We start from the raw sequence: 21,352 nt of genomic DNA, 5'->3' as shown, positions 1-21,352 counted from the left end.
TTTTGCTCTTTTTTCCCTTCTTTTTCCCGCGCGGCGGCTCGGCGCCGCTCAGCTCTTGAGAGCCGCCTTGCCCTGAGCCCGCTGGAAGTCCTGCTGCAGCCGCGCCAACGCTTCCCGCTGCTGCTCCGCTCGGCGTTCCAGCTCCTGCATCTGCTGCTCGTAGCGTTTGCTGACGGAAGGAAAGAAAGACGGACGGAAGGACGGATGTCAACGGAGGGAATCGGGCTCCTGCCCGGAGCCGCTCCCGCCCGCTCCCGGCGCTCACATCTCCCCCGTGATGTAGTCGAGACGTTTGCTCACGGTGGCTCTGGCTTCTTCCATGTCCTGCTTGACCAGCACGGGCCCGATGAGCTTGAAGATGGTGTTGGTGGCATCCAGCAGCTCCAGCTCCTGGGAAGATGGTGGTGGTGGTGGTGGAGGTGACAAATCGGACGCGGAGGGTTGTGGTGGTGGTGGGGCAGGGGGGGGACACGCACGCACACACGGACAGACACGGGACAGCGGGACGGACTCGCTCACCTCCTTGACGATGTTGTTCTCCGTCAGCTGCGCCTCCAGCTTCTGCCGCGCCGTCACCGACTTGCTGAGGTCTGGGGTGGGGTGGGGTGGGGGGGAGGTCGGCACGTCACCCTATCGCGTGTCCCCCCCACAGGGGCAATGGGGGGGGGGGGCGCATATGGGGTGCCGTGGGGCTGGGGAAAGGGTCCGGTCGTACCTTTCTGGAGCTGCTGGTATTTTTCCAGCTCGTTCTGCAGCTTCTTCTGGATCTGCTCGGCCATGCTGGAAGCTGCCGGGGGTCGGCACGTGGTGGGGGGGGGGGGTCGCCGTGGGGCGGCGGAGACCCCCCTCGGAGACGCTGCCGTCAAGCTCCGCAGCCCATAATAAGCCCATGGAGGCCCCTCCTCATCCCTGGTCGTCTCCCGGACCCTATAGGAACCCCCCTGAGATACCTACACGTGTCTTAGGGACCTGCTCACCCCATAGAGAGGTCGGAGGTCAAGCTGGGCTCCCAGTAGACTCCCCACAGGCCCCCTTGGATGCTTCTACCCTCCAATAGATCCCCCCCCCCGGGACACCCCATAGCGATCCCACAGCCCCCCCCCCAACATCTCCATACCCCACAGAGATCCCATAGAGACCTCCAGACACCCCCTAGACGCCTTCGTCACCCCCCCCAGACCCCCATGGACATCTCCACACCCCCTAGAGAACCCACGGAGCGTTTCAAACACCCCCCCCCCCCAGACCCACTGGACGCCCCCGCACCCCACAGGAAACCCAGAGAGAGCTCTAGGCACCCCATAGAGACCCCCCCACGGACCTTCTAGACACCTGCAAGAGCCCCCCACAGCTCCCCTCACGGCCCCTATAGAGGACCCACAGCCCTCCTGGACATCCTGAGGTCTGCCAGGACCCTTGTTGGGCCCCCCCCAAGACCTCACAGCCCCCCAGAACTCCCCTCAAACCCCCTACTGAGCCCCTCCCCCTCCCCAAGGCCCCATAGACTCCCACAGCCCCTGAGGAGCCCCTATGGAGCCCCCAAGAGCTCCGCTGGGCTCCCTCAAGACCTATAGAGTCTCCTATAGAGGCCACCTAGAGCTCCCACAGCCCCCCCCCACCCAGATCACCCCAAAGACCTCCCGTGAGCCCTCAGAGGGCCCAGACCCCTCCTCAGACCCCCACCCACCCCCACAGAGCCCCTACAGCCCACCCCCCCCAACACCCACAACCCAGACCCTCACTGAGCCCCCACAAACCTCCAGGACTGCTACAAGGCCCCTATAGGGCCCCTCTAGAGCCCCCACAGCCCCCCCCCCCAAGATCCCTATAGAGCTCCCATAGAGCCCTCATAGCCCCATGGACACCCCTGAGCCTCCCCCAGGGCACCTACAGAGGCCTCACAGCCCCCTCCCCCCCCCCCGGATCCCTATAGGATCCTCAGAACCTCCCCAGAACCCCTATAAAGCCCCCACAGAGACCCCCCACCTCCATGATCCCTACAGGGCCCCTACAGAGCCCCCACAACCCCCCAGGATGCCTACAGGGCTCCCATAGAGCTACACACACGCCAGGACTCCTATAGAGCCTCCACACCCTCCCTGGACCACTATAGGGCCCACCACACCCCCAGGACCCCTATAGGGCCCCCACAGCCCCCCGGGACTGCTATGGAGTCCCCATAACTCCCCCCCCTCAGACCGCTATAGGGCCCTCATAGGGTTCCCACACTATGTGGACCGCTATAAGGCCTTCTAGAGCCTCCATAGCCCCCCAGATACTTATAGAGCCTCTATAGGGTCCCCATAGGGCCCCTCATCCCCCTGGACCCCCACAGAGCCCCACACACCCCCAGAACCCCTATAGAGCCCCCTCAGCCCCCACCAGACCCTGACAGGACTCCCATAGAGCCCCACATGCCCCCCATACCCCTATAGAGCCCCTAAAGCCCCCTCCGGATCCCCATAGGCCCCCTTCAGCCCCCCCGAAACCCCATAGGGCCCCACACGCCCTCCCTCCGGACCCCTTATGGACCCCCTAAAGCCCCACATGCCCCCTAGACCATTATGGAGCCCCTAAAGCCCTCTCCGGACCCCCATAGGGCCCCACACACCACCCAGGATCCTCATAGAGTCCCGCTAGCCCCCCCGGGGCACCCATAGGGCCCCACATGCCCCCAGGACCCCGATAGAGCCCCCTTAGCCCCCCCCTGGCGCCCCATAGGACCCCCCGGACCCCCATAGGGCCCCATACGCCCCCCAGGATCCCCACAGAGCCCCCTCAGCCCCCCCCCCCGGAACCCCACAGGGCCCCATACGCCCCCAGGACCCCTATAGAGCCCCCTCAGCCCCCCCGGACCCCCACAGGGCCCCCTCGGGTCCCCATACGCCCCCAGGACCCCTATAGAGCCCCCTCAGCCCCCTCGGACCCCCACAGGGTCCCACACACCCCCCGCGGCCCCCCATAGAGCCCCCTCAGCCCCCCCCCAGGCCCCCACAGGGCCCCACACACCCCCCGCGGCCCCCTATAGTGCCCCCTCAGCCCCCCCCCCCGGACCTCCATAGGGCCCCACACGCCCCCAGGACCCTTACAGAGCCCCCTCGGGTCCTCATAGCGCCCCACACGCCCCCCCAGGACCCCCATAGAGCCCCCCCGGGCCCCCCCAGGGCCCCACACGCCCCCCGGACCCCCTCAGGGTCCCCTCAGCCCCCCCCGCCCCGCGCAGCTCCCACCTCTCCTCGCGCGCAGCGCGGCCCCGGCCCCGCCCCCTCCTCCTCCTGCGCGTCGCCCCACGTGACGCCCCACGTGACGCCGCCGCCGCCGCCGGGCGTGGCCACGCCCCCTGCGCGCCCGCGCGTGCGCGCTGCGGCCCCTCCCGCGCCCGCCCGCGCCGGCCTTTGCACCGGGCGTTGCACGGACTTTGCACGGGCGTTGCACGGACTTTGCACCGGCCTTTGCACCGGGCGTTGCACGGACTTTGCACGGGCGCTGCACGGACTTTGCACCGGCCTTTGCACGACCTTGCATCGGCCTTTGCACGGCTTTTGCACCAGCCTTTCCACCACCTCCCACCGGCTTTTGCACGACCTTGCATTGGCCTTTGCGCAGCTTTTGCGCGGCTTTTGCAGGGGCTTTGCACTGGCCTTTGCATGGACCTTGTACAGGCCTCGTGCAACCTCTGCACGGGCCTTGCACGGCCTTTGCACGAGCCTTGCACGGGCCCTGCATGTGATCGCTCGGCAGTCACACGGGCCTCTCCGGGCGCTTGCGCAGGTTTTGCACGGCGCCCGGTAAGCGGCCGGGGCGGGCATGGGCTGCCGGCGGTGTCCGAGGCGGCGGGCGGCGGTGGGGCGCTGCGCGGTGCTGGCGCTGCTGCTGCTGCTGCTGCTGGTGCTGGGCGGCAGCGGGGCGGGCGAGGAGCTGCTGGCGGCGGCGCTGGCGGCCTGGCTCGACTGGGCCGGGCCTCCCGGGGACGGCGCTGAGGGCTTTGCGTACGATACAGGCATTGCAGGCGGCGCGGGCTTTGCAAACGTTGTGGATGGTGCAGGCTTTGCAAACGGCGCAGGGTTTGCTAACGGCGCGGGCCTTGCAAACGATGCAGTCTTTGCAAACGGCATGGGCATTGCAAACGGTGCAAACGTGGGCGTTGCAAACGGCGCGGGCGTTGCAAACGTCGTGGGCATTGCAAACGGCGCAAACGTGGGCGTTGCAAACGGCGCGGGCGTTGCAAACGGTGCCGACTTTGCAAACGCCGTGGGTGTTGCAAACGGTGCAAATGGCGCAGGTGTTGCAAACGGTGCAAGCGTTGCAAACGGTGCAAGCGGTGCAAACGGTGCCGACTTTGCAAATGTCTTGGGCGTTGCAAACGTCGTGGGCATTGCAAACGGTGCAAACGGCAAGGGCATTGCAAACGGTGTGGGCATTGCAAACGGTGCAAACAGTGCAAGCATTGCAAACGGCGCGGGCGTTGCAAACGTCGCGGGCGTTGCAAACAGTGCAAACATCGTGGGCGTTGCAAACGGTGCCGGGGGCCCGGCGAGCGGCGGCGGCTCCCTGGCGGCGCCGGCCGCCTGCGGCCACCCGCCGCCCTTCCTGCTGCTGCTGGTGGCCAGCGCGCCGAGCCACGCGGCGCAACGGCAGGCGGTGCGGGAGACGTGGGGGGCGGCGGCGGCGCCGGGGGCCGCTCGCACCCTCTTCGCTCTGGGGGTGCCGGCGGCGGCGGCGGAGCGGGCGGCGCTCGCCGCCGAGGCTCTGCTCCACGGCGACCTGCTGCAGGGCCCTTTCGCCGACACCTACCGCAACCTCACCCGCAAGACGCTGCTGCTGCTGCGCTGGGCTGCGACCCGCTGCCCCGGCGCCCGCTACGTCCTCAAAGCCGACGACGACGCTTACGTCAACGTGCCGGAGCTCGTGAGCCACTTGGGCGCTTTGGGGAACCCGCGGCGCCTCTACCTGGGCCGGGTGCATTGGCGCGTGCGCCCGCAACGCGCCGTCGCCGCTCGGCACCACGTGCCGGCCTCTCTTTACCCGGCCGCCTCCTTCCCGCCGTACTGCAGCGGCACCGCTTACGTGCTGTCGGGCGACGCCGTGGGCGCCGTGCTGGCAGTCGCCGGCCTCATGCCCGCCGTGGCTCCCGAAGACGTTTTCGTCGGGCTCTGCGCCCGCCGCGCCGGTTTGGCCCCCCGACATTCGGCTCGCATGGCCGGAGCTACCCGCTTCCCCTTGGACGCCTGCTGCTACGGCGAGGTGCTGCTCAGCGCCCACCGGCTCGCGCCCGGCGAGCTCCGACGCGCCTGGGCACTGGCCCGCGCCGGTCCCCGGCCCTGCTCCGGCCTCCAACGGGCCCTCGGCATGTTGCGGTGTTCGGCGTTGGCAGCCTTCGAGTGGCTCTGGAGGTGACGGGGCCGCCAAAGGACCGGCCTCGACGCGAGGGGACCGAGGAGGCTTCGTACGTGATGGGTGGTTGCTCTCAACTGGCTCTGGTGGTGACATGGACCTGGACCTGCATCATCTGCACCTCCCCAAAGGACCAGCCTCGATGGATGAGACCAAGGAGGCTCCATGCGTGACGATTGGCTGCTCTCAACCAGCTCTGGTGGCAACATGGACTTGGGCCATGCATCATCTGCACCCCTAGAAGGACCGGCCTTGACGCAAGGAGACCAAGGAGGCTCCATGCGTGATGGTTGGCTCCTCTTAACCATCTCTAGTGGCAACGCGGACCTGGACCTGCATCATCTGCACCTCCCCAAAGGACCAGCCTCGATGGATGAGACCAAGGAGGCTCCATACATGACGGTTGGCTGTTCTCAACCAGCTCTCGTAGTCACGTGGACCTAGGCCATGCATCATCTGCACCTCCCCAAAGGACCGGCCTTGACGCAAGGAGACCAAGGAGGCTCCATGCGTGATGGTTGGTTGCTCTCAACCAGCTCTGGTGGCAATGTGGACGTGTGCTGTGCATCATCTGCACCCCCCAGAAGGACCAGCCTTCACAAGGAGACCAAAGGGGCTCTATGCATGATGGTTGGCTGCTCTTAACCAGCTCTGGTGGCAACATTGACTTGGGCTATGCATCATCTGCACCCCCTGATAGAACCTGCCTTGACGCAAGGAGACCAAGGAGGCTCCATGCGTGATGGTTGGCTGCTCTCAACCATCTCTAGTGGCAACGCGGACCTGGACCTGCATCATTTGCACCTCCCCAAAGGACCAGCCTCGATGGATGAGAGCAAGGAGGCTCCATACATGACGGTTGGCTGCTCTCAACCAGCTCTGGTGGCAACATGGACTTGGGCCATGCATCATCTGCACCTCCCCAGAAGGACTGGCCTTGACTCAAGGAGACCAAGGAGGCTCCATACATGACGGTTGGCTGCTCTCAACCATCTCTCGTAGTCACATGGACCTATGCCACGCATCATCTGCACCTCCCCAAAGGACCAGCCTCAATGGATGAGACCAAGGAGGCTCCATGCGTGATGGTTGGTTCCTCTCAACCAGCTCTGGTGGCAACGTGGACTTGGGCCATGCATCATCTGCACCCCTAGAAGGACCGGCCTTGACGCAAGGAGACCAAGGAGGCTCCATGCGTGATGGTTGGCTCCTCTTAACCAGCTCTAGTGGGAATGCGGACCTGGACCTGCATCATCTGCACCTCCCCAAAGGACCAGCCTCGATGGATGAGACCAAGGAGGCTCCATGCGTGATGGTTGGCTGCTCTCAACCATCTCTCGTAGTCACGTGGACCTAGGCCATGCATCATCTGCACCTCCCCAAAGGACCGGCCTTGACGCAAGGAGACCAAGGAGGCTCCATGCGTGATGGTTGGTTGCTCTCAACCAGCTCTGGTAGCAACGTGGACGTGTGCTGTGCATCATCTGCACCCCCCAGAAGGACCAGCCTTCACAAGGAGACCAAAGGGGCTCTATGCATGATGGTTGGCTGCTCTTAACCAGCTCTGGTGGCAACATTGACTTGGGCTATGCATCATCTGCACCCCCTGATAGAACCTGCCTTGACGCAAGGAGACCAAGGAGGCTCCATGCGTGATGGTTGGCTGCTCTCAACCATCTCTAGTGGCAACGCGGACCTGGACCTGCATCATCTGCACCTCCCCAAAGGACCAGCCTCGATGGATGAGACCAAGGAGGCTCCATACGTGATGGTTGGCTGCTCTCGACCATCTCTGGTGGTGACGTGGACCTGGACCTGCATCATCTGCACCTCCCCAAAGAACAAACCGCGACGCGATGGGACCGAGGCGGCCTAACGTCATACGTGGAGCCTCTCTCACCCGTCTCTGGTGGCGACGTGGACCTGGACCCCGCACCTCCTGCCCCTCCCCAGAGGCCCGGCCTCGACGCCACGGGACCGAGGAGCGTCCGCGCGCGGCTTTGGGGCAATAAAAACCGTGCCGAGGCGGGGGAGGGCCGCTTGCTTGGGGACGGGACGGACGCACGGACAGACGGACGGACGCGGGGAAGGTTTAATGGAGGCGGGAGGAAGGCGGCTGCGGCGCCGGCTGCTTCTTGAAGCGGTCGAGAGCCGAGCGGCGGGCGGGGGCCGCCGGGGCCGCCGCTCTCTGCGCCGGCTGCTGCTGCTGCCGCTGCTGCAGGCTCTGGCGGATGGCGGCCTGCGAGGAAGAGGAGGTGAGCGAAGGAGACGGCGGGGAGGGGAGGGGCGCGGGGACGGCGGGGACAGAGGGACGGCGGGGACAGAGGGACGGCGGGGACAGAGGGACGGAGAAACGGATGCGGGGACGGAGAGATGGAAGGACGCAGGGACAGCGGGATGCGGGGATGGTGTGACGGAGGGGCGGCGGGACAGAGGGACGGCGGGATGCAGGGACGGAGAGACGGAAGGACTCGGGGACGGCAGGACGCCGGGACAGACGCGGGGACGGCGGGAACAGAGAGACGGCGGGAATGGAGGACGCGGGGACGGCGGGATGGACGCGAGGACGGACGCAGGGATGGCGGGACGCAGGGACAGAGGGACAGCTGGGATGGCAGGATGCAGGGACAGCAGGACGCGGGGACGGAGGGACGGCAGGACGCCGGGAACAGAGGGATGGCGGGAACGGAGGACATGGGGACGGCGGGATGGACGCGAGGACGGACGCAGGGACAGCGAAACAGTGGGATGGTGTGACAGAGGGGCGGCGGGACAGAGGGACGGCGGGATGCAGGGACAGAGAGACAGAAGGATGTGGGGACGCGGGGACGGCGGGACGGATGCGAGGACGGCGGGACGGCAGGACACGGGGATGCCGGGAACAGAGGACGTGGGGACGGTGGGACGGACGCGGGGACGGCGGGACAGACGCGGGGACGGACGCGGGATGGACGCGGGGGACGCCGGGAACGGAGGGACAGCGGGAACGGAGGACGCGGGGATGGCAGGACGGACGCGGGGACGGTGGGATGCGGGGACGGCGGGAACGGAGGACGCGGGGACGGACACGGGGACGGCGGGACGGACGCCGGGACGCGGGGACGGACGCCGGGACGCACCCGCTGCTCCTCGTGGGCCACCTTCCTCTTGCGCCGCAGCAGGCTGCCGGCCGAGCCGCCGCCCTTGGCCTTGCGCCGCGGCTGGAACTTGCGCTTGGCGTCGGGGTCGAAGCCCTGCGGGAGAGACGGGGACGGGTGGGCGACGTCCCCCCGAGCTGCCCCCCCCCCCAAAAAAAAAAAAAACGGTGACATCCCCCCCCCCCGACCCCCCCCCCAGGCCGCTCACCAGCCGCTGGACCTTCTCGCGCCGCTTCTGCTCCATGCTGGCCGTGTCCACGCGCTCCAGGCGGGTCGGGTCCAGCGTGATGAGCTCGGCCGGGATCTGCCGGCGGCGGGATGGGGACGGGGGGGGGTGAGCGGTGCCGTGCTGGGTGTCCCCCCCCCCCCCACCCCAGCCCACCGGCGCCCCGTCACCTTCTCCAGCAGCGCCTTCACCTCCCACTCCTGCCGCTGCTTGCGGCTCCGGTACGGGTTGCTCTCCAACGCGTCGAAATTGGCCTCGCCGGCGCCTGCACCGGGGTTTGGGGGGGGGTTGTTTTTGGTGGTGGTGGGGGGGGGGGGGTTTAACAACCCGCCGGCGCCCGCGGGCCCCCGCGCCGCCGTTTACCTGGCACCAGGAGGCTGGCGAAGCCGGCGCCGTGCCCGGCGCCCAGCACGTCCTCGTAAGGGCAGAAGCGGAGGCCGTGCGCCGGCGCCGGCAGCCGGTGGCACAGGTAGGGTTTGCGGGGCAGCTCGAGCGCCGCGTCCCGGTAGATCTGGCGGCCGGCGAGGAGACGTCGGCGGCGGCAGTTAGCGCGGGTGTTTTGGGGAGCTGTGGGGTGCGGGGGGGGTGTGTGTGTGGGGGGGGGGGTCTCACCTGCACCACGTCCCCGCAGGCGGCCGCCAGCGAGCCGCGCTGGCTGAAGTCGAGGTGCGCGGCGCCCTGCGGCAGCACCAGCGCCTGCAGCGGCCGGTACGTCCGCAGGTCGAAGAGCCGCAGCTTACGGTCGAGCCCGGCCGTCGCCATGTACCTGGGAGAGGAGGGAGCGGATTGCAGCGGAGGGAGGGATTAGGGGATTAAGGAAGGGGAGGGGGGGGGTAAAAACGCGCGCCGAAGCGCCGCCCCCACTCACGTGCCGCCGCGGTCGACGGCCAGCGCCCGCACGGCGCCGTGGTGGCACAGCATCCGCGCCAGCGGTTCCTTGACGCTGGGGCTCCAGAGCGTCACGGTGCCTGACGCCGGGCGGATGGGAAACGCCGAAAAGACAACGGGGACGGTAAGAACCCGGGGACGGTGCCGGTGCCGCCGCCGCCGCCTCCGCGTGCGCCCGGCGCCGGCCGCTCACCGTTGCTGTGGCCCAGGTGGACGACGGCGTTGGCGGGGTTCTGGGCCATGACGGCCAACCGCCCGCCTCGCGTGCACGTGGCGGCCACCTCCTTGCCCACGGAGATATCCAGGTACTGCAGGAAACCCGTGGCGCTCTGCGGGGGAGGCGAGGGTCAGCTCGGCGCCGCCGGCGGCGGGCGGCCGGGCAGCCGGGAACTCACCGCCGTGGCCAGGAGGAAGTGGTAGGGCAGGAATTGCATGCGCAGGACGTCGGGGAAGCGCTTGAGGCAGTTGAGCTCGATGCCCTGGTTGTCGTAGACGTAGAGCCACCGGCGCTGGGCCACGGCGAACATGGTCTCGGCGTGCAGCCACCTGCGGCGGGGAGGGGGACGACGGCGCTGGGGACGACGGCGCTGGGGACGCGACGGGGAGGGGGGACGCGCCGGCCGCCCGCGCTCACGTCACGTCCGCCACCGTCTCCATGACGTTGATCTCGCACGTCAGCGCCTTGGTTTGCCAGTCCAGCGCCGCCACGTGCCCTCGGCGGCCGCCCAGCAGCAGGTGCCTGGGGGGACGGGGGAAACGGGGGACGGGGTGACGCGAGGGGAAGGCGGCGGCGCCGGCGACGCCGCGGCGGGGACACGCGGGCCGCGCTCACCGCCCGGGACGGGTGTAATCGAGCCGGTAGGGTCCGAACTGCTCCAGCCTCAGCTCGAAGTGCTGCGGGAGAGAGGGAGGGCGGCGCCGGGTGAGACCCCCCCCCCCTCCATCCCCGTCCACGTGGGTGTCCCCACGGGTGTCCCCACGGGTGTCCCCCAGCCCACCTTGGCGGCGCTGGCGATGTCCACGGCGGCGGCGATGTCGGCCTGGCTCACGGTGCAAGTGTCCTCGCCGGGATCAACCTCCAGGAAGCTGCGGCGGGAGAAAAAGGCGGAAGCGGGCGGGGAGGTGAGAGGGGGGGCGACGCGGCCGGGTCGGGCGCGACGGACGGATGGACGGACGGACGGACGGACGCGAGGACTCACCCGGGCTCCTCGGGCAGCAGCAGGTCCAGCCGGGCGGCCCGCGCCGCCGCCATCTCCTCCCGGCGCTCCGCCAGCTTCAGGTGGCCCCGCAGGCGCTGGCTCCTCGCCCGGGGCTGGGAGGGGGTGGGGGGGGGGGCTGTGAGTTAGGGACCCCCCCCCAGGCTCCTTCCTGACCTCTGCCCCCCCCCCAATCCCCTCCTCAAAGGGCCCCTTCAGGCCGTGCCACCCCTAGGGACCCCCCCCCAGCCCCCCTTCCAAACCCTTCCAGCCTCCTCAAAGCCCCTCCGCAAAGCCCCCCCCCAACACCGTGTTGCCCCCAGGGACCCCCCCCCAAACCCTTCAATCTCCCCCAACCCCTCCCAAAGGGCCCCCCCCCAGAATATGTTGCCCCTAGGGGCCCTCCGCAGCCTCCCCAAAGGGCCCCCCCAGACTGTATCACCCCCAGGGACCCCCCCCAGGCTCCCCCCCAAAAAACCCTCCCTAGACCCCCCCCACCAAGTCCCAAATACCCCCCCAGACTCCCTCCCAATACCCCCCACCTCGTGCCCCCTCCCCCCCGGACCCCCAGGCCTCTCCCTCCCCCACCGCCCCAAATCCGCCCCCCCCCCGCTCCTCCTTCACCTGCTTCTTCTCCGTCCCCCGCAGGAACCGCTTCACCCGCGGCCGCGGCAGCGGCGCGGGGCCCGGGAACGGGTCCTTCTTCTGCGGGGACACGGGACAGCGACGGTGGCAGCGCGAAGGACACCGGGATCCCCCCCCCCCGCCGCTCCCCTCCGCCCCCCCCCCCGGGGGGGCCCCGCCGTACCCCGGACACGGTGCTGGCGGCCGCCCGCTCCTCGCCATCTCCCGCCGCGCCGGTGCCGCTGCTCCGCCGCCGCCGCCGCCGCCGGGGCTACGGGAGGGAGGGGGCGGGTGAGGGGGGGGGGCCGCGCTGCCGCCTCCCCCCCCCCCCCGCGGCCTTTCCCCCTCCCCTCCGCCGCCCCTCACCGTGGGGCCCCCGCGGGGCGCCCCGCTCGCCGCCGCCGCCGCCGCCGCCATCCGCCGCCACGTGCCGTCACGGCCCCGCTCTTCCGGGCCCCCGCGCGCGCGCCGCAGCCAATCAGGAGGCGCGGAGCCCCTCCCCCCGCTCCGAGCAGGGCCAATCAGGACCCGGCTCGCGTTAAAGCCGCGCCGGCTGCCCTAAGCGGGGCGGGGCGAAGGGCGGGGCTGGGCGGGGAAGGCGAGCGCCGCCATGTTTGTTGAGGGCACCGGGGGGCTGGAGAATGAGTGTGCGGCCATTTTTCTTGAGGGCGGCCGGGGGAAGGGAGCGCCGCCATGTTTATTGAGGGAGGTCAGGGGAAAAGGCAGTGCCGCCATGTTTGTTGAGGGCACAAGGTGGGGGCTGGACGTGGTGTGTGCGGCCATGTTTGTCAAGGGTGTTGGGGGAAAGGGGAGCGCCGCCATGTTTGTCGAGGGCACGAAGAGGCTGGAGAACGCGTGTGCAACCATGTTTGTTGAGGGTGGCCAGGCAGACGAAAGGCAGCACAGCCATGTTTGTCGAGGAAAGCCACACAGCTATGGGACATTAGCACGGCCATGTTTCTTGAGGGCAAGCAGGCGCCCCCAGCAAAGCGAGCGCAGCCACCTTTGCGGAGGCCACACCCAGAGCACGTGGAACGGGGGAGGGGGCGGGGCTTGCACACCAGAATCACAAGGGCGCTGCCCACCCAGTGCCCCCAGCACGTCCCACCCCGAAGTCCCGCTCCCCTGCGAGCATCCCTATGTGTTTTGCCGAACCTTGCACAGCACAGCCCCCCGCCACGCACGCGCTTGTGCGAGGCCGCTACCTTAACGCGAGACGCCTCCGGCGCTAGAGCCCCCCACCCCACGCAACACCCCCCCCCCAGCTAAGACGCACACCCAGACAGCAGACGGCCGCTATGAGAAACGGTGCTTTATTACGTGCCGGCCGCGGGTTACTTCTTCTTGGAGACGCCCACGGTGCGGCCCCGGCGGCCGGTGGTCTTCGTGTGCTGGCCTCGCACGCGCAGCCTGGGGAGGGAGAGCAGGCGTTAAGAGGCCGGGGCCCGAGCCCACGCGCCGCCCCGTGTGTCCCCCCGCCGCCTCGGCCCCGTCCCCCTCCTCACCCCCAGAAGTGACGCAAGCCTCGATGCGCCCGGATCTTCTTCAGCCTCTCCAAGTCCTCGCGCAGTTTGTTGTCCAGCCCGTTGGCCAACACCTGCAGGGAGACACGGACGGGCTCAGCAATCCGTGCGACAGCCCAGCTCTGGCCGGCGCTCGGCCTCCCCTGTTCCCCTCACCTGACTGTACTTCCCGTCCTTAACGTCTTTCTGCCTGTTGAGAAACCAGTCGGGGATCTTGTACTGCCGCGGGTTCTGCATGATAGTGATGACTCGCTCCACCTGCGGGCAGCAGCGTCGCGTTAGGGTCGCCCAGGCTGCCCGGCCCTCGCCGCTGCACACCCGCCCGGTGTCCCGCGGGACCCACCTCGTCCTCCGTGAGCTCGCCCGCCCGCTTGGTGAGGTCGATGTCGGCTTTCCTCAGCACGACGTGCGCGTAGCGGCGCCCCACGCCCTGGCGAGGAGAGGCGAAAACACGTCGAGGCGGGCTCGGGGCCGCTGCTGCGCCAGCGGGTCGCGTGTCCCCCCGCTCCGTGACGGCCCCCCCCTCACCTTGATGGCGGTGATGGCGAAGGCGATCTTCCGCCGCCCGTCGATGTTGGTGTTCAGCACCCGCAGGATGTGCTGGAACTTCTCGGGGATGACGAGAGACTGCGAGGGGGACGGGGGAGGACACGGGCGCGGTCACCGCGGGGATACTGCGACGCGGCCGCCACTCCGCGATCGCCATCGCGGCCCTTCCCCGCCCCGCTCCTCCCTTGGGGTCCCCAAACCGGGCCCGCCGCCCCGCTCCCGCTCCCCCGCCCGGGGCTCGCTGCTCCCCGCCGCAGCGCGGACCCCTCCCGCCGCGGGCTCGGCCCGCTCCGACCCGCCGCGGCGCCGATGGCGGCCGATCCCGCCCGCACCCACCATGGCTGCGGCCGCGGCGCTCTGCAGGGCTCCCCACCGGAAGAGAGGGCGGAAGTGGCGCCACAGCGCTCCCCACCGGGGGCGGCGGCGGAAGTGACGCCGCGGCGCTCGCCGGCGCGGCCGTCACGTGACTGCCGGCGGGGCGGGAGCAGCCATGGCGGCGCCGGGCGGCGCGGAGCCGCTGGGGTTGCGGGCGGAGGAGGAGGAGGGCGGCGATGGCGGCGCGGTAGGTACCTTGCGGGCGGTGCCCGGCGCCGCTTCGCCCCGCTCCGCTCCGGTAGCGGCGCCTGAGCCGCTCGGTCCCCCGCAGCTCCGGAGCGAGGAGCCGCCGCTGGAGCTGGGCCTGACGGAGGCCGAGCTGGACCTGGCCGCCGAGGAGTTCATCCTGGACGAAGTGGACGGTGCGGCGGAGCGGGGCGCCGGGCGGTGGGGGGCGGCGGCGGCGGCTCAGCGCCGGGGGACGCGGGGGCGGCGGGGGGGGGGAGCAGCGACCTGGCGCTGAGGGACGCGGGGACGTCGGGGGGTGATGAGGGGACGCGGGGACATTGGGGGGGGAGGCAGCGACCTGGCGCTGAGGGGCGCGGGGACGTTGGGGGGTGATGAGATGTGGGGACATTATGGGGGTGATGAGGGGACACGGGGACATCGGGGGGTGGGCAGCGACCTGGCGCTGAGGGGCGCGGGGACGTTGGGGGGTGATGAGGGGATGTGGGGTCATTATGGGGGTGATGAGGGGACACGGGGATGTCGGGGGGTGGGCAGTGACCTGGCGCTGAGGGACGCGGGGGCGTCGGGGGGTGATGAGGGGATGCGGGAGGTCGGGGAGGGCAGCGACCTGGCGCTGAGGGATGTGGGGACGTTGGGGGGTGGCGAGGGGACGTGGGGACATTGGAGGGTGGCATAGGGACGCTGGGATGTTGGGGGGGGCAGTGGGGGAGGTGGTGACCCAGGACTGGGGACCGAGGGGCTGTTGGGAGGTGGCGAAGGGACACGGGGACGTTGGGGGGGGCCAGCGAGGGGAGGTGGTGACCCAGGACGTTGCGAGGGGACGCGGGGACGCTCCATGGGGCCGGCGCGGGAGGGCAGTGGGGGGATCCCTATAGAGCCGCCACCCTTGGGGGCGGGCACGGGGTGGCCTGGGGGGTGGGGGGACACCGGGAGCTGGTTTTGGGGGGGGAGGGGAGGGGGCCCGGCGGTGACGCAGGGCCGCCCCGCCCCTTCCCAGTCCACATCCAGGCCAACCTGGAGGACGCGCTGGTGCAGGAGGCCCTGAAGACGGTGAGGCCGCCGCGGTCGGGGTGTCCCCAACACGTCCCCGAGCGTGTCCCCTGCCCCCCACCTCCCCACCCCTCCATGGGGCGCAGGTGACAGGCCCGTGTGTCCCCCCGGGCTCCTCCCCGCAGGGCGTGGATCTGCGGCAGTACTCCAAGCAGGTGGAGCTGGAGCTGCAGGAAGTGGAACGCGCTTCCATTCGGGATTGTATCCTTTAGGAGGGGACAGGGAGTTGGGGGGGGGGGGGAGAGGGGAAGGGGACGCGTCCCCGGTGTCACCCGCCCGCGTCCCCCCGTCCCGTTTCGCCTTTACCCGCGCCCGCAGACATCAAGGAGAGCGAGAACATCGCGTCGCTGCACAACCAGATCACGGCCTGCGACGCCATCCTGGAGGTGAGGCCCGCGGCGGCGGCGGGTGGCCGCGGCAGCCGTCCCCCGTGACCGTGGCGGCGGCCGTCCCCGTGTCACCGCGCCCTTCTCCCTTCCGCAGCGCATGGAGCAGATGCTGAGCGCCTTCCAGTGCGACCTGAGCAGCATCAGCTCCGAGATCCAGACGCTGCAGGAGCAGTCGGTGGCCATGAACCTGCGGCTCAAGAACCGGCAGGCCGTGCGGAGCCAGCTCAGCCAGCTGGTGGACGAGCTGGTGGTGCCGGCCACCATGATCAGGTAGGACAGGGATGGGTGGGGAGGTGGGGACACCGGAGGGGGCTCCGGTGACGCCCGCGTCGCCCCCTTTGATTCGTTCTTCCGCCCGCCGTCGCCTCAGCACCATCCTGGAGGTGCCGGTGACGGAGCAGGAGTTCCTGGAGCAGCTGCACGAGCTCAACAGCAAGATCAACTACGTGAAGGAGCAGGCGTTCAGGGAGACCATGGCGTGCGCCGACGTGCAGCACGTCCTGGAGAAGCTCAAGGTTAAGGTGAGCCGCGGGGCGGGGCGGGCGCCCGCCGACGCTCCCCCCCCCCACCGCCCCCCCCGACCCCGTCGCCTCCTAGGCCGTCGCCAAGATCCGTGAGTTCGTCCTCCAGAAGATCTACTCGTTCCGCAAGCCCATGACCAACTACCAGATCCCTCAGAACGCTCTGCTCAAGTACAGGTGGGGGCGCGGGGCAAAGTTGGGGGGTGGGGGGGAGGGTCCCGCGGAGGGGCGCCGCGTCCCCCTCTGCCCGGCTCAGCGCGTCCCTCGCCGGCAGGTTCTTCTACCAGTTCCTGCTGGGCAACGAGCGGGCCGTGGCGCAGGAGCTGCGCGAGCAGTACGTGGAGACCATGAGCAAGATCTACCTGTCCTACTTCAAGTCCTACACCAGCCGCCTCATGAAGATCCAGGTGGGCTTCTCGGGTTGGGGGGCGGGGAGGGGGAGGGGGCGCCAACCGCCGCGCCGGCGCTGACGCCCGTCTCTGCCCCCCACCCCCCGCCGCCCTGCAGTACGAGGAGGTGGCCGAGAAGGACGATCTCATGGGCGTGGAGGACACGGCCAAGAAAGATATCCTGCGAAGGGCTCGGTGGTGGTGGTACTGGTGGTGGTGGTACTGGTGGTGGGGTGGCCGGGCAGGCACCCCCACCCCGTTGTTGCCTTGACCGCCGGCCACGCTTCTTCTCCAAGCCGTCGCTGAAGAACCGCAACACCATCTTCACGTTGGGCAACCGGGGCTCCGTCATCGGGGCGGCCGAGCTGGAGGGACCCATCATCGTGCCCCACGCGGCCCAGAAGAGCGACGTGCGGGTGGGCGGGGGATGCGGCAGGGGGAGGGGGCAGTCCGGGCTGGGGGTCCGCGCCGCTCATCCGTCCGTCTGTCCGTCCGCAGTACCCCTTCGAGTCGCTGTTCCGCAGCCAGCACTACGCGCTGTTGGACAACAGCTGCCGCGAGTACCTCTTCCTCTGCGACTTCTTCATGGTGACGGGGCCCAGCGCCCAGGACCTCTTCAACGCCGTCATGGGCAAGACGTTGACCATGTTCTTGGTGAGCCGTGGGGCCGGCGGGCGTGGGGCCGGCGGGCGTGGGGCGGCGGCGGCGCCGCTGACGGCCCCGCGCCGCGCAGAAACACATGGGCGCCTACGCGTGCGACTGCTACGACAGCATCGCCGTCTTCCTCTGCATCCACATCGTCCTGCGCTTCAGGGCCATCATGGCCAAGCGCAACATCCCCGCCGTGGACAAGTGAGCGGGATGGGGGTGTTGAAAGGGGGTGTTCGGGGGAGGGGGGGGATCCCCGAAAACCGGCGGAGCTGGAGGGCCCCGGCGTCCGGCCGCGTCCCGCCGCAGGTACTGGGACACGCTGCTGGAGATCCTGTGGCCTCGCTTCGAGCACATCCTGGAGCTGAACATCCAGAGCATCCAGAACACGGACCCGCAGAAGCTCGGCTTCCTCGACACCCGGCCCCACTACGTAAGGGGCCGCGGGCGGACGGACGGACGGACGGACGGGTGGGGGGGGGGCGCGTGGGGTGGCAGCGGCCGCCCACACCCGGCCCTCTCCCGCCCCGCAGATCACCCGGCGCTACGCCGAGTTCTCCTCCGCCATCGTCAGCATCAACCAGACCTTCCCAACGAGAGGACCCACGCGCTGCTGGGGCAGCTGCAGGTCGGCGGGGGGGGGGTGCTGAGGGGCCCAGGAGTCCGGGCGGGGAGGGGGGAAGGGCCGCCGGTGACGCCGGCGCTGCGCCTCCCCGCGCAGGTGGAGGTGGAGAACTTTGTGCTACGGGTAGCGGCCGAGTTTTCCTCCCGCAAGGAGCAGCTCATCTTCCTCATTAACAACTACGACATGATGCTGGGCGTCCTCATGGTATGGAGCACCCTAGGGGGTTGGGTTGGGGAACCCAGTCAGCACCCTCGGGTGCCCACCCCCACCCCACTCCGAGCGGTCCCTGCTCCCACGCTGGCGCTTCCGCAGGAGCGGGCGGTGGAGGAGAGCAAGGAGGTGGAGGGCTTCCAGCAGCTGCTCTCGGCGCGCACCCCAGGTGAGGCACCCCACGGGTGGGCACCCCACGGGTGGGCGGGTGGACACCCGCCCCGGTGGGATGGGCCTCAGCGGCGCGTGTCGCTCTCCCGCCCGGCGCAGGAGTTCATCGAGGAGATCCTCTCGCCGCCCTTCGGCGGGATGATCGCCTTCGTCAAGGAGGCGGAGGCGCTCGTCGAGAAGGGGCAGCTGGAGCGGCTGCGCGGGGAGGAGGGTGAGGCGTGGGGCGGCGGCGGCAATGGGGGTGGGACCCCCCCCACCCCCCGGCCACGGCTCACCCCTTCCCTCCCCGCCGCCGCCGCAGCCCGGGTGACCCAGCTGGTGCGCGGCTTCTCCAGCACGTGGAAAGCCTCCGTGGAGTCCCTCAGCCAGGATGTCATGAGATCCTTCAGCAACTTCAAGAACGGCACCAGCATCATCCAGGTGAGCCCGCGGGGTGGGGATGGACGGGGAGGGGGCAGCACCCCGAGCCGCTGACGCCCGCCTCTCCGCTCCCTCCCCAGGGCGCCCTGACGCAGCTGATCCAGTACTACCACCGCTTCCACAAGGTGCTGTCGCAGCCGCCGCTGCGCGCCCTCCCGGCCCGCACCGAGCTCATCAACATCCACCACCTCATGGTGGAGCTCAAGAAGCACAAGCCCAACTTCTAGCCGCTGCCGCTGCCGCGGCCCCCTCCCCTCGGTCGCCCGCGTTCCCCGGCAGTAAAGCCCCCCCCCCCCCCACTTCACCACCACCACTGGCCGTAGCCGTGCCTCGAGGCTCAGCGCCGCTTGTGTCGCGGTCGCCGGGGTGGGGGCGGTGGTGATGATGGTTGAGGGGGGGGGAGATCTTGGAGGTGCTGTGGGGCTGGGTGATGGGGGGGGGGGGTCCAGGCTCCCCCCACACTCATACTGCTGCTTGGGGGTGGGGGGGCAGGTGGTCCTCAGCCTTGATCGCAGCCGGTGTGGGGCTGCCCCCCCCCCAGCTCCTCCGCACCCCCCACTGACCCGTTACTGCCATGTTGAGGTCGAGGCCCTGAGCCCCAGCCGGTGTGGGGCTGCCCCCGGTGTGGGGCTGCCCCCCGGCTCCTCCGCGCCCCCCACTGACCCGTTACCGCCGTTCTTGGGTCGCAGCCAGGAGCCGCAGTCGGTGTGGGGCTGCCCCCCGGCTCCTCCCGTGCCCCCCACTGACCCGTTACTGCCATGTTCAGGTCGAGGCCCCGAGCCCCAGTCGGTGTGGGGCTGCCCCCCGGCTCCTCCGCGCCCCCCACCGACCGTTACCGCCGTTCTTGGGTCGCAGCCAGGAGCCGCAGTCGGTGTGGGGCTGCCCCCAACGGCTCCTCCGCGCCCCCTTCCCCCCCCCCCCCCCACTGACCGTTAACGGCGTTACTGCCCGCGCAGGTGACCGTTAGGTCATGACCTCGCCCTCACACTGCGCATGCGCGCGCGCGCCGGTCCCTGCCTCCCCCCCCCCCCGCCACTAAGTCACGACCCCGCTCCCCTCCCCTGAGCGACCCTTCGTTGGCCCCGCCCCCCTTGCCCGCGTGACGCCTGCGGCCCCGCCCCCTGCACTCACCCCTCCCACAAGCCACGTGACGTCACCCGGCTCCACCCCCCCCCGCTTGCCTACTCCCTCCCCCTTCTCAGCCCCACCGCTGACCATTAGGCGGCGCCGCCCCCCCTCCGAGCCACGTGACACGCTTCTGGCCCCGCCCCCCCTCACACGCCCCCCACTTTGTGACGCCAGCTGGCCCCACCCCCTCCCACCCGCAGCGTGCTAGCTGGCCCCGCCCCCCGCGCCACGTCACGGCACTGGCCCCGCCCCCCACACCACACCCCCTGCTGCGCTCAGGCTCTGCCCCCCGCCCCTCCCACGGCGGGGGGGGGGTATCACCGTGCCCCCCCCCCAAAAAAATCGCACCCCCCCACCCCACCCCGGGGCGACGCGAGCACCAGCCTGACACAGACCCTTTGCGAGAGCAGGAAAAAAAAAAACCACCTTGATGAGCAACAGCGAGCGCCGCCCCCCCCCCCCCCCCAAGCCTTGGGGGAGAGGGGGGCCGCCCCCCCCCCCCCCAGTGCTGTTTTGGGGGGGGGCCCCCAGCCCCTACTTCTGCTCCTTGGTGGGCGCGTAGTAGAGCTCCAGCGGCTTGCTGACCTTCCAGTACTTCTCGTTGACCAGCTCGAGGGTGAGGGAGCCGTTCAGCGTCTGCGCGAGGCACGCCGTCACCCCCACACGCCCCCCCAAAAAACGTGTGTCCCCCCCCCCCAAAAAAAAACCCAGCCCCCCCCCCCCCCACCCCGGGCGCCCCCCACGTACCGTGAAAGCGCCGCCGGCCGTGGTTATGTAGATGGTGTACTGCTTCTCGCTGACGTCGTCGAGCCCCGCCGCCTCGGGGCCCGGCGCCGGCGCCTCCTCCAAGGCGATGCGCAGCGCCAGGTACTTGGACAGGTGATCGACCGTGGCGTTGGCCGTCGTCTTCACGTACCTGAGCCGGGGGGGGGGGGGGGGGTTAACACGCCGAAAACCACCCCCCACCCGCTCCTGCAGCCCCCCACCCCGCTGCCAAAAGCGAAGGAGGCGGGAGGAAGGCGGCGGGATGATGATGATGATGATGAGGGACCATCGGGGATCCCGCAGCGGGATGAGGTTTGGCCCCGGTGCGGGGGACGGATCCGGATGCCGATCCGGGTGCTCGGGCGCCTTCTCACCTGGTCTGCGAATACTCGCCCTTCTCCACCAAGAGAGGGTGCGGACGGAAAACGAGCTCGATCTCGCTGCTGCCCGGTTCGGCGCCAGGCTCGGGGCTACCGCGGCCGCCGCCTTCGTGCGACGTTTCGGGATCGGGATCGGGCCCCGAATCGTCGGAAGCTCGCGATCGTTTGCGGCTCGGGCCCGCCTCGGGGTGGCTGGGCGCCGAAGCGTTGCTGAGGTGCGAGCGGCTGTCGCAGTTATCCTCCCCGCCGCTGAAAGTCGTGTTGTCCGACTCCTGGTGCAGCTTCCGCACCCGCTGCGCCCTGCGGGGAGCGAAGGAAACGGCGCGGGAGGCGGAGAGGAAAGCTCGCCGCGACGGCGGGGGCTCCCGCCCGCGACCCCCTCCCCGAACCTGTGCATCGCCTGCATCTTGAGCCCCTCCTCGATGCTGCTGCTCAGCGCCTGCTGGTTGTGCAGCCGGCTGAGCTTGGCCAGCACGCGGTCCTGGTGCGCCTCGTACTCGTCCCGGCTCGGGTAGATCTTGGAGATGAGCGCGTCGAAGTTGGGATCCGGCCGCA

The 21,352-nt window shown here is 69.9% G+C and overlaps 6 protein-coding genes across 7 annotated transcripts; 2 read left to right on the top strand and 4 right to left on the bottom strand.

Annotated features, from left to right (window-relative positions):
* Positions 1–17: 17 nt before the first annotated feature.
* PFDN6 (prefoldin subunit 6) lies at positions 18–3,283 on the bottom strand. 2 transcript variants are annotated; one of them, XM_062600988.1, is made up of 5 exons: positions 3,231–3,283; positions 716–787; positions 520–590; positions 266–390; positions 18–169 (listed from the first exon to the last, which is right to left on the bottom strand). In XM_062600988.1, the coding sequence occupies exons 2-5, from the start codon at positions 777–779 to the stop codon at positions 49–51; spliced, it is 381 nt and encodes a 126-aa protein (XP_062456972.1). In that variant the 5' UTR covers positions 780–787; positions 3,231–3,283; the 3' UTR covers positions 18–48. The 2 variants fall into 2 exon arrangements, with proteins under 2 accessions (XP_062456972.1, XP_062456971.1); XM_062600987.1 differs by having other exon boundaries at positions 716–927; positions 3,231–3,246.
* Positions 3,284–3,696: 413 nt separating this feature from the next.
* Positions 3,697–5,624, top strand: B3GALT4 (beta-1,3-galactosyltransferase 4). The gene has a single exon (XM_062600993.1). It carries the CDS (start codon positions 3,808–3,810, stop codon positions 5,395–5,397), a length of 1,590 nt encoding a protein of 529 aa, XP_062456977.1. The 5' UTR covers positions 3,697–3,807; the 3' UTR covers positions 5,398–5,624.
* A 1,848-nt stretch (positions 5,625–7,472) lies between these two features.
* Positions 7,473–12,160, bottom strand: WDR46 (WD repeat domain 46). Its single transcript, XM_062600992.1, has 16 exons — positions 12,093–12,160; positions 11,650–11,731; positions 11,466–11,546; positions 10,845–10,957; positions 10,644–10,731; positions 10,478–10,539; positions 10,280–10,384; positions 10,041–10,191; positions 9,839–9,974; positions 9,626–9,725; positions 9,370–9,523; positions 9,121–9,268; positions 8,928–9,022; positions 8,740–8,835; positions 8,514–8,627; positions 7,473–7,633 (listed from the first exon to the last, which is right to left on the bottom strand). The coding sequence occupies exons 1-16, from the start codon at positions 12,158–12,160 to the stop codon at positions 7,487–7,489; spliced, it is 1,740 nt and encodes a 579-aa protein (XP_062456976.1). The 3' UTR covers positions 7,473–7,486.
* Positions 12,161–12,762: 602 nt separating this feature from the next.
* On the bottom strand, positions 12,763–13,976 carry RPS18 (ribosomal protein S18). The gene is made up of 6 exons (XM_062600991.1): positions 13,874–13,976; positions 13,517–13,615; positions 13,332–13,418; positions 13,145–13,246; positions 12,971–13,062; positions 12,763–12,875 (listed from the first exon to the last, which is right to left on the bottom strand). Exons 1-6 carry the CDS (start codon positions 13,874–13,876, stop codon positions 12,800–12,802), a joined length of 459 nt encoding a protein of 152 aa, XP_062456975.1. The 5' UTR covers positions 13,877–13,976; the 3' UTR covers positions 12,763–12,799.
* A 15-nt stretch (positions 13,977–13,991) lies between these two features.
* On the top strand, positions 13,992–18,834 carry VPS52 (VPS52 subunit of GARP complex). Its single transcript, XM_062600990.1, is given in 21 exon segments — positions 13,992–14,099; positions 14,184–14,274; positions 15,099–15,151; positions 15,277–15,352; positions 15,470–15,537; positions 15,635–15,810; positions 15,911–16,061; positions 16,138–16,238; positions 16,336–16,468; positions 16,569–16,626; positions 16,733–16,866; positions 16,949–17,104; positions 17,184–17,302; positions 17,408–17,531; positions 17,632–17,683; positions 17,686–17,726; positions 17,820–17,927; positions 18,036–18,099; positions 18,202–18,315; positions 18,406–18,524; positions 18,605–18,834. Coding segments are annotated over 21 exon segments (2,157 nt in total). The 5' UTR covers positions 13,992–14,027; the 3' UTR covers positions 18,752–18,834.
* Positions 18,835–20,112: 1,278 nt separating this feature from the next.
* On the bottom strand, positions 20,113–21,347 carry RING1 (ring finger protein 1; the record flags this gene model as incomplete). Its single annotated transcript, XM_062600983.1, has 4 exons — positions 20,113–20,288; positions 20,400–20,568; positions 20,792–21,097; positions 21,187–21,347. Coding segments are annotated over 4 exons (738 nt in total), but the record flags the coding sequence as incomplete, so codon positions are not given.
* Positions 21,348–21,352: the final 5 nt, after the last annotated feature.

The sequence above is a fragment of the Rhea pennata genome, unplaced genomic scaffold, assembly GCF_028389875.1.
Source record: "Rhea pennata isolate bPtePen1 unplaced genomic scaffold, bPtePen1.pri scaffold_182, whole genome shotgun sequence".
In the NCBI taxonomy this organism is placed as follows: Eukaryota; Metazoa; Chordata; class Aves; order Rheiformes; family Rheidae; genus Rhea; species Rhea pennata.
This window is presented reverse-complemented; position numbering and strand designations above follow the sequence as displayed.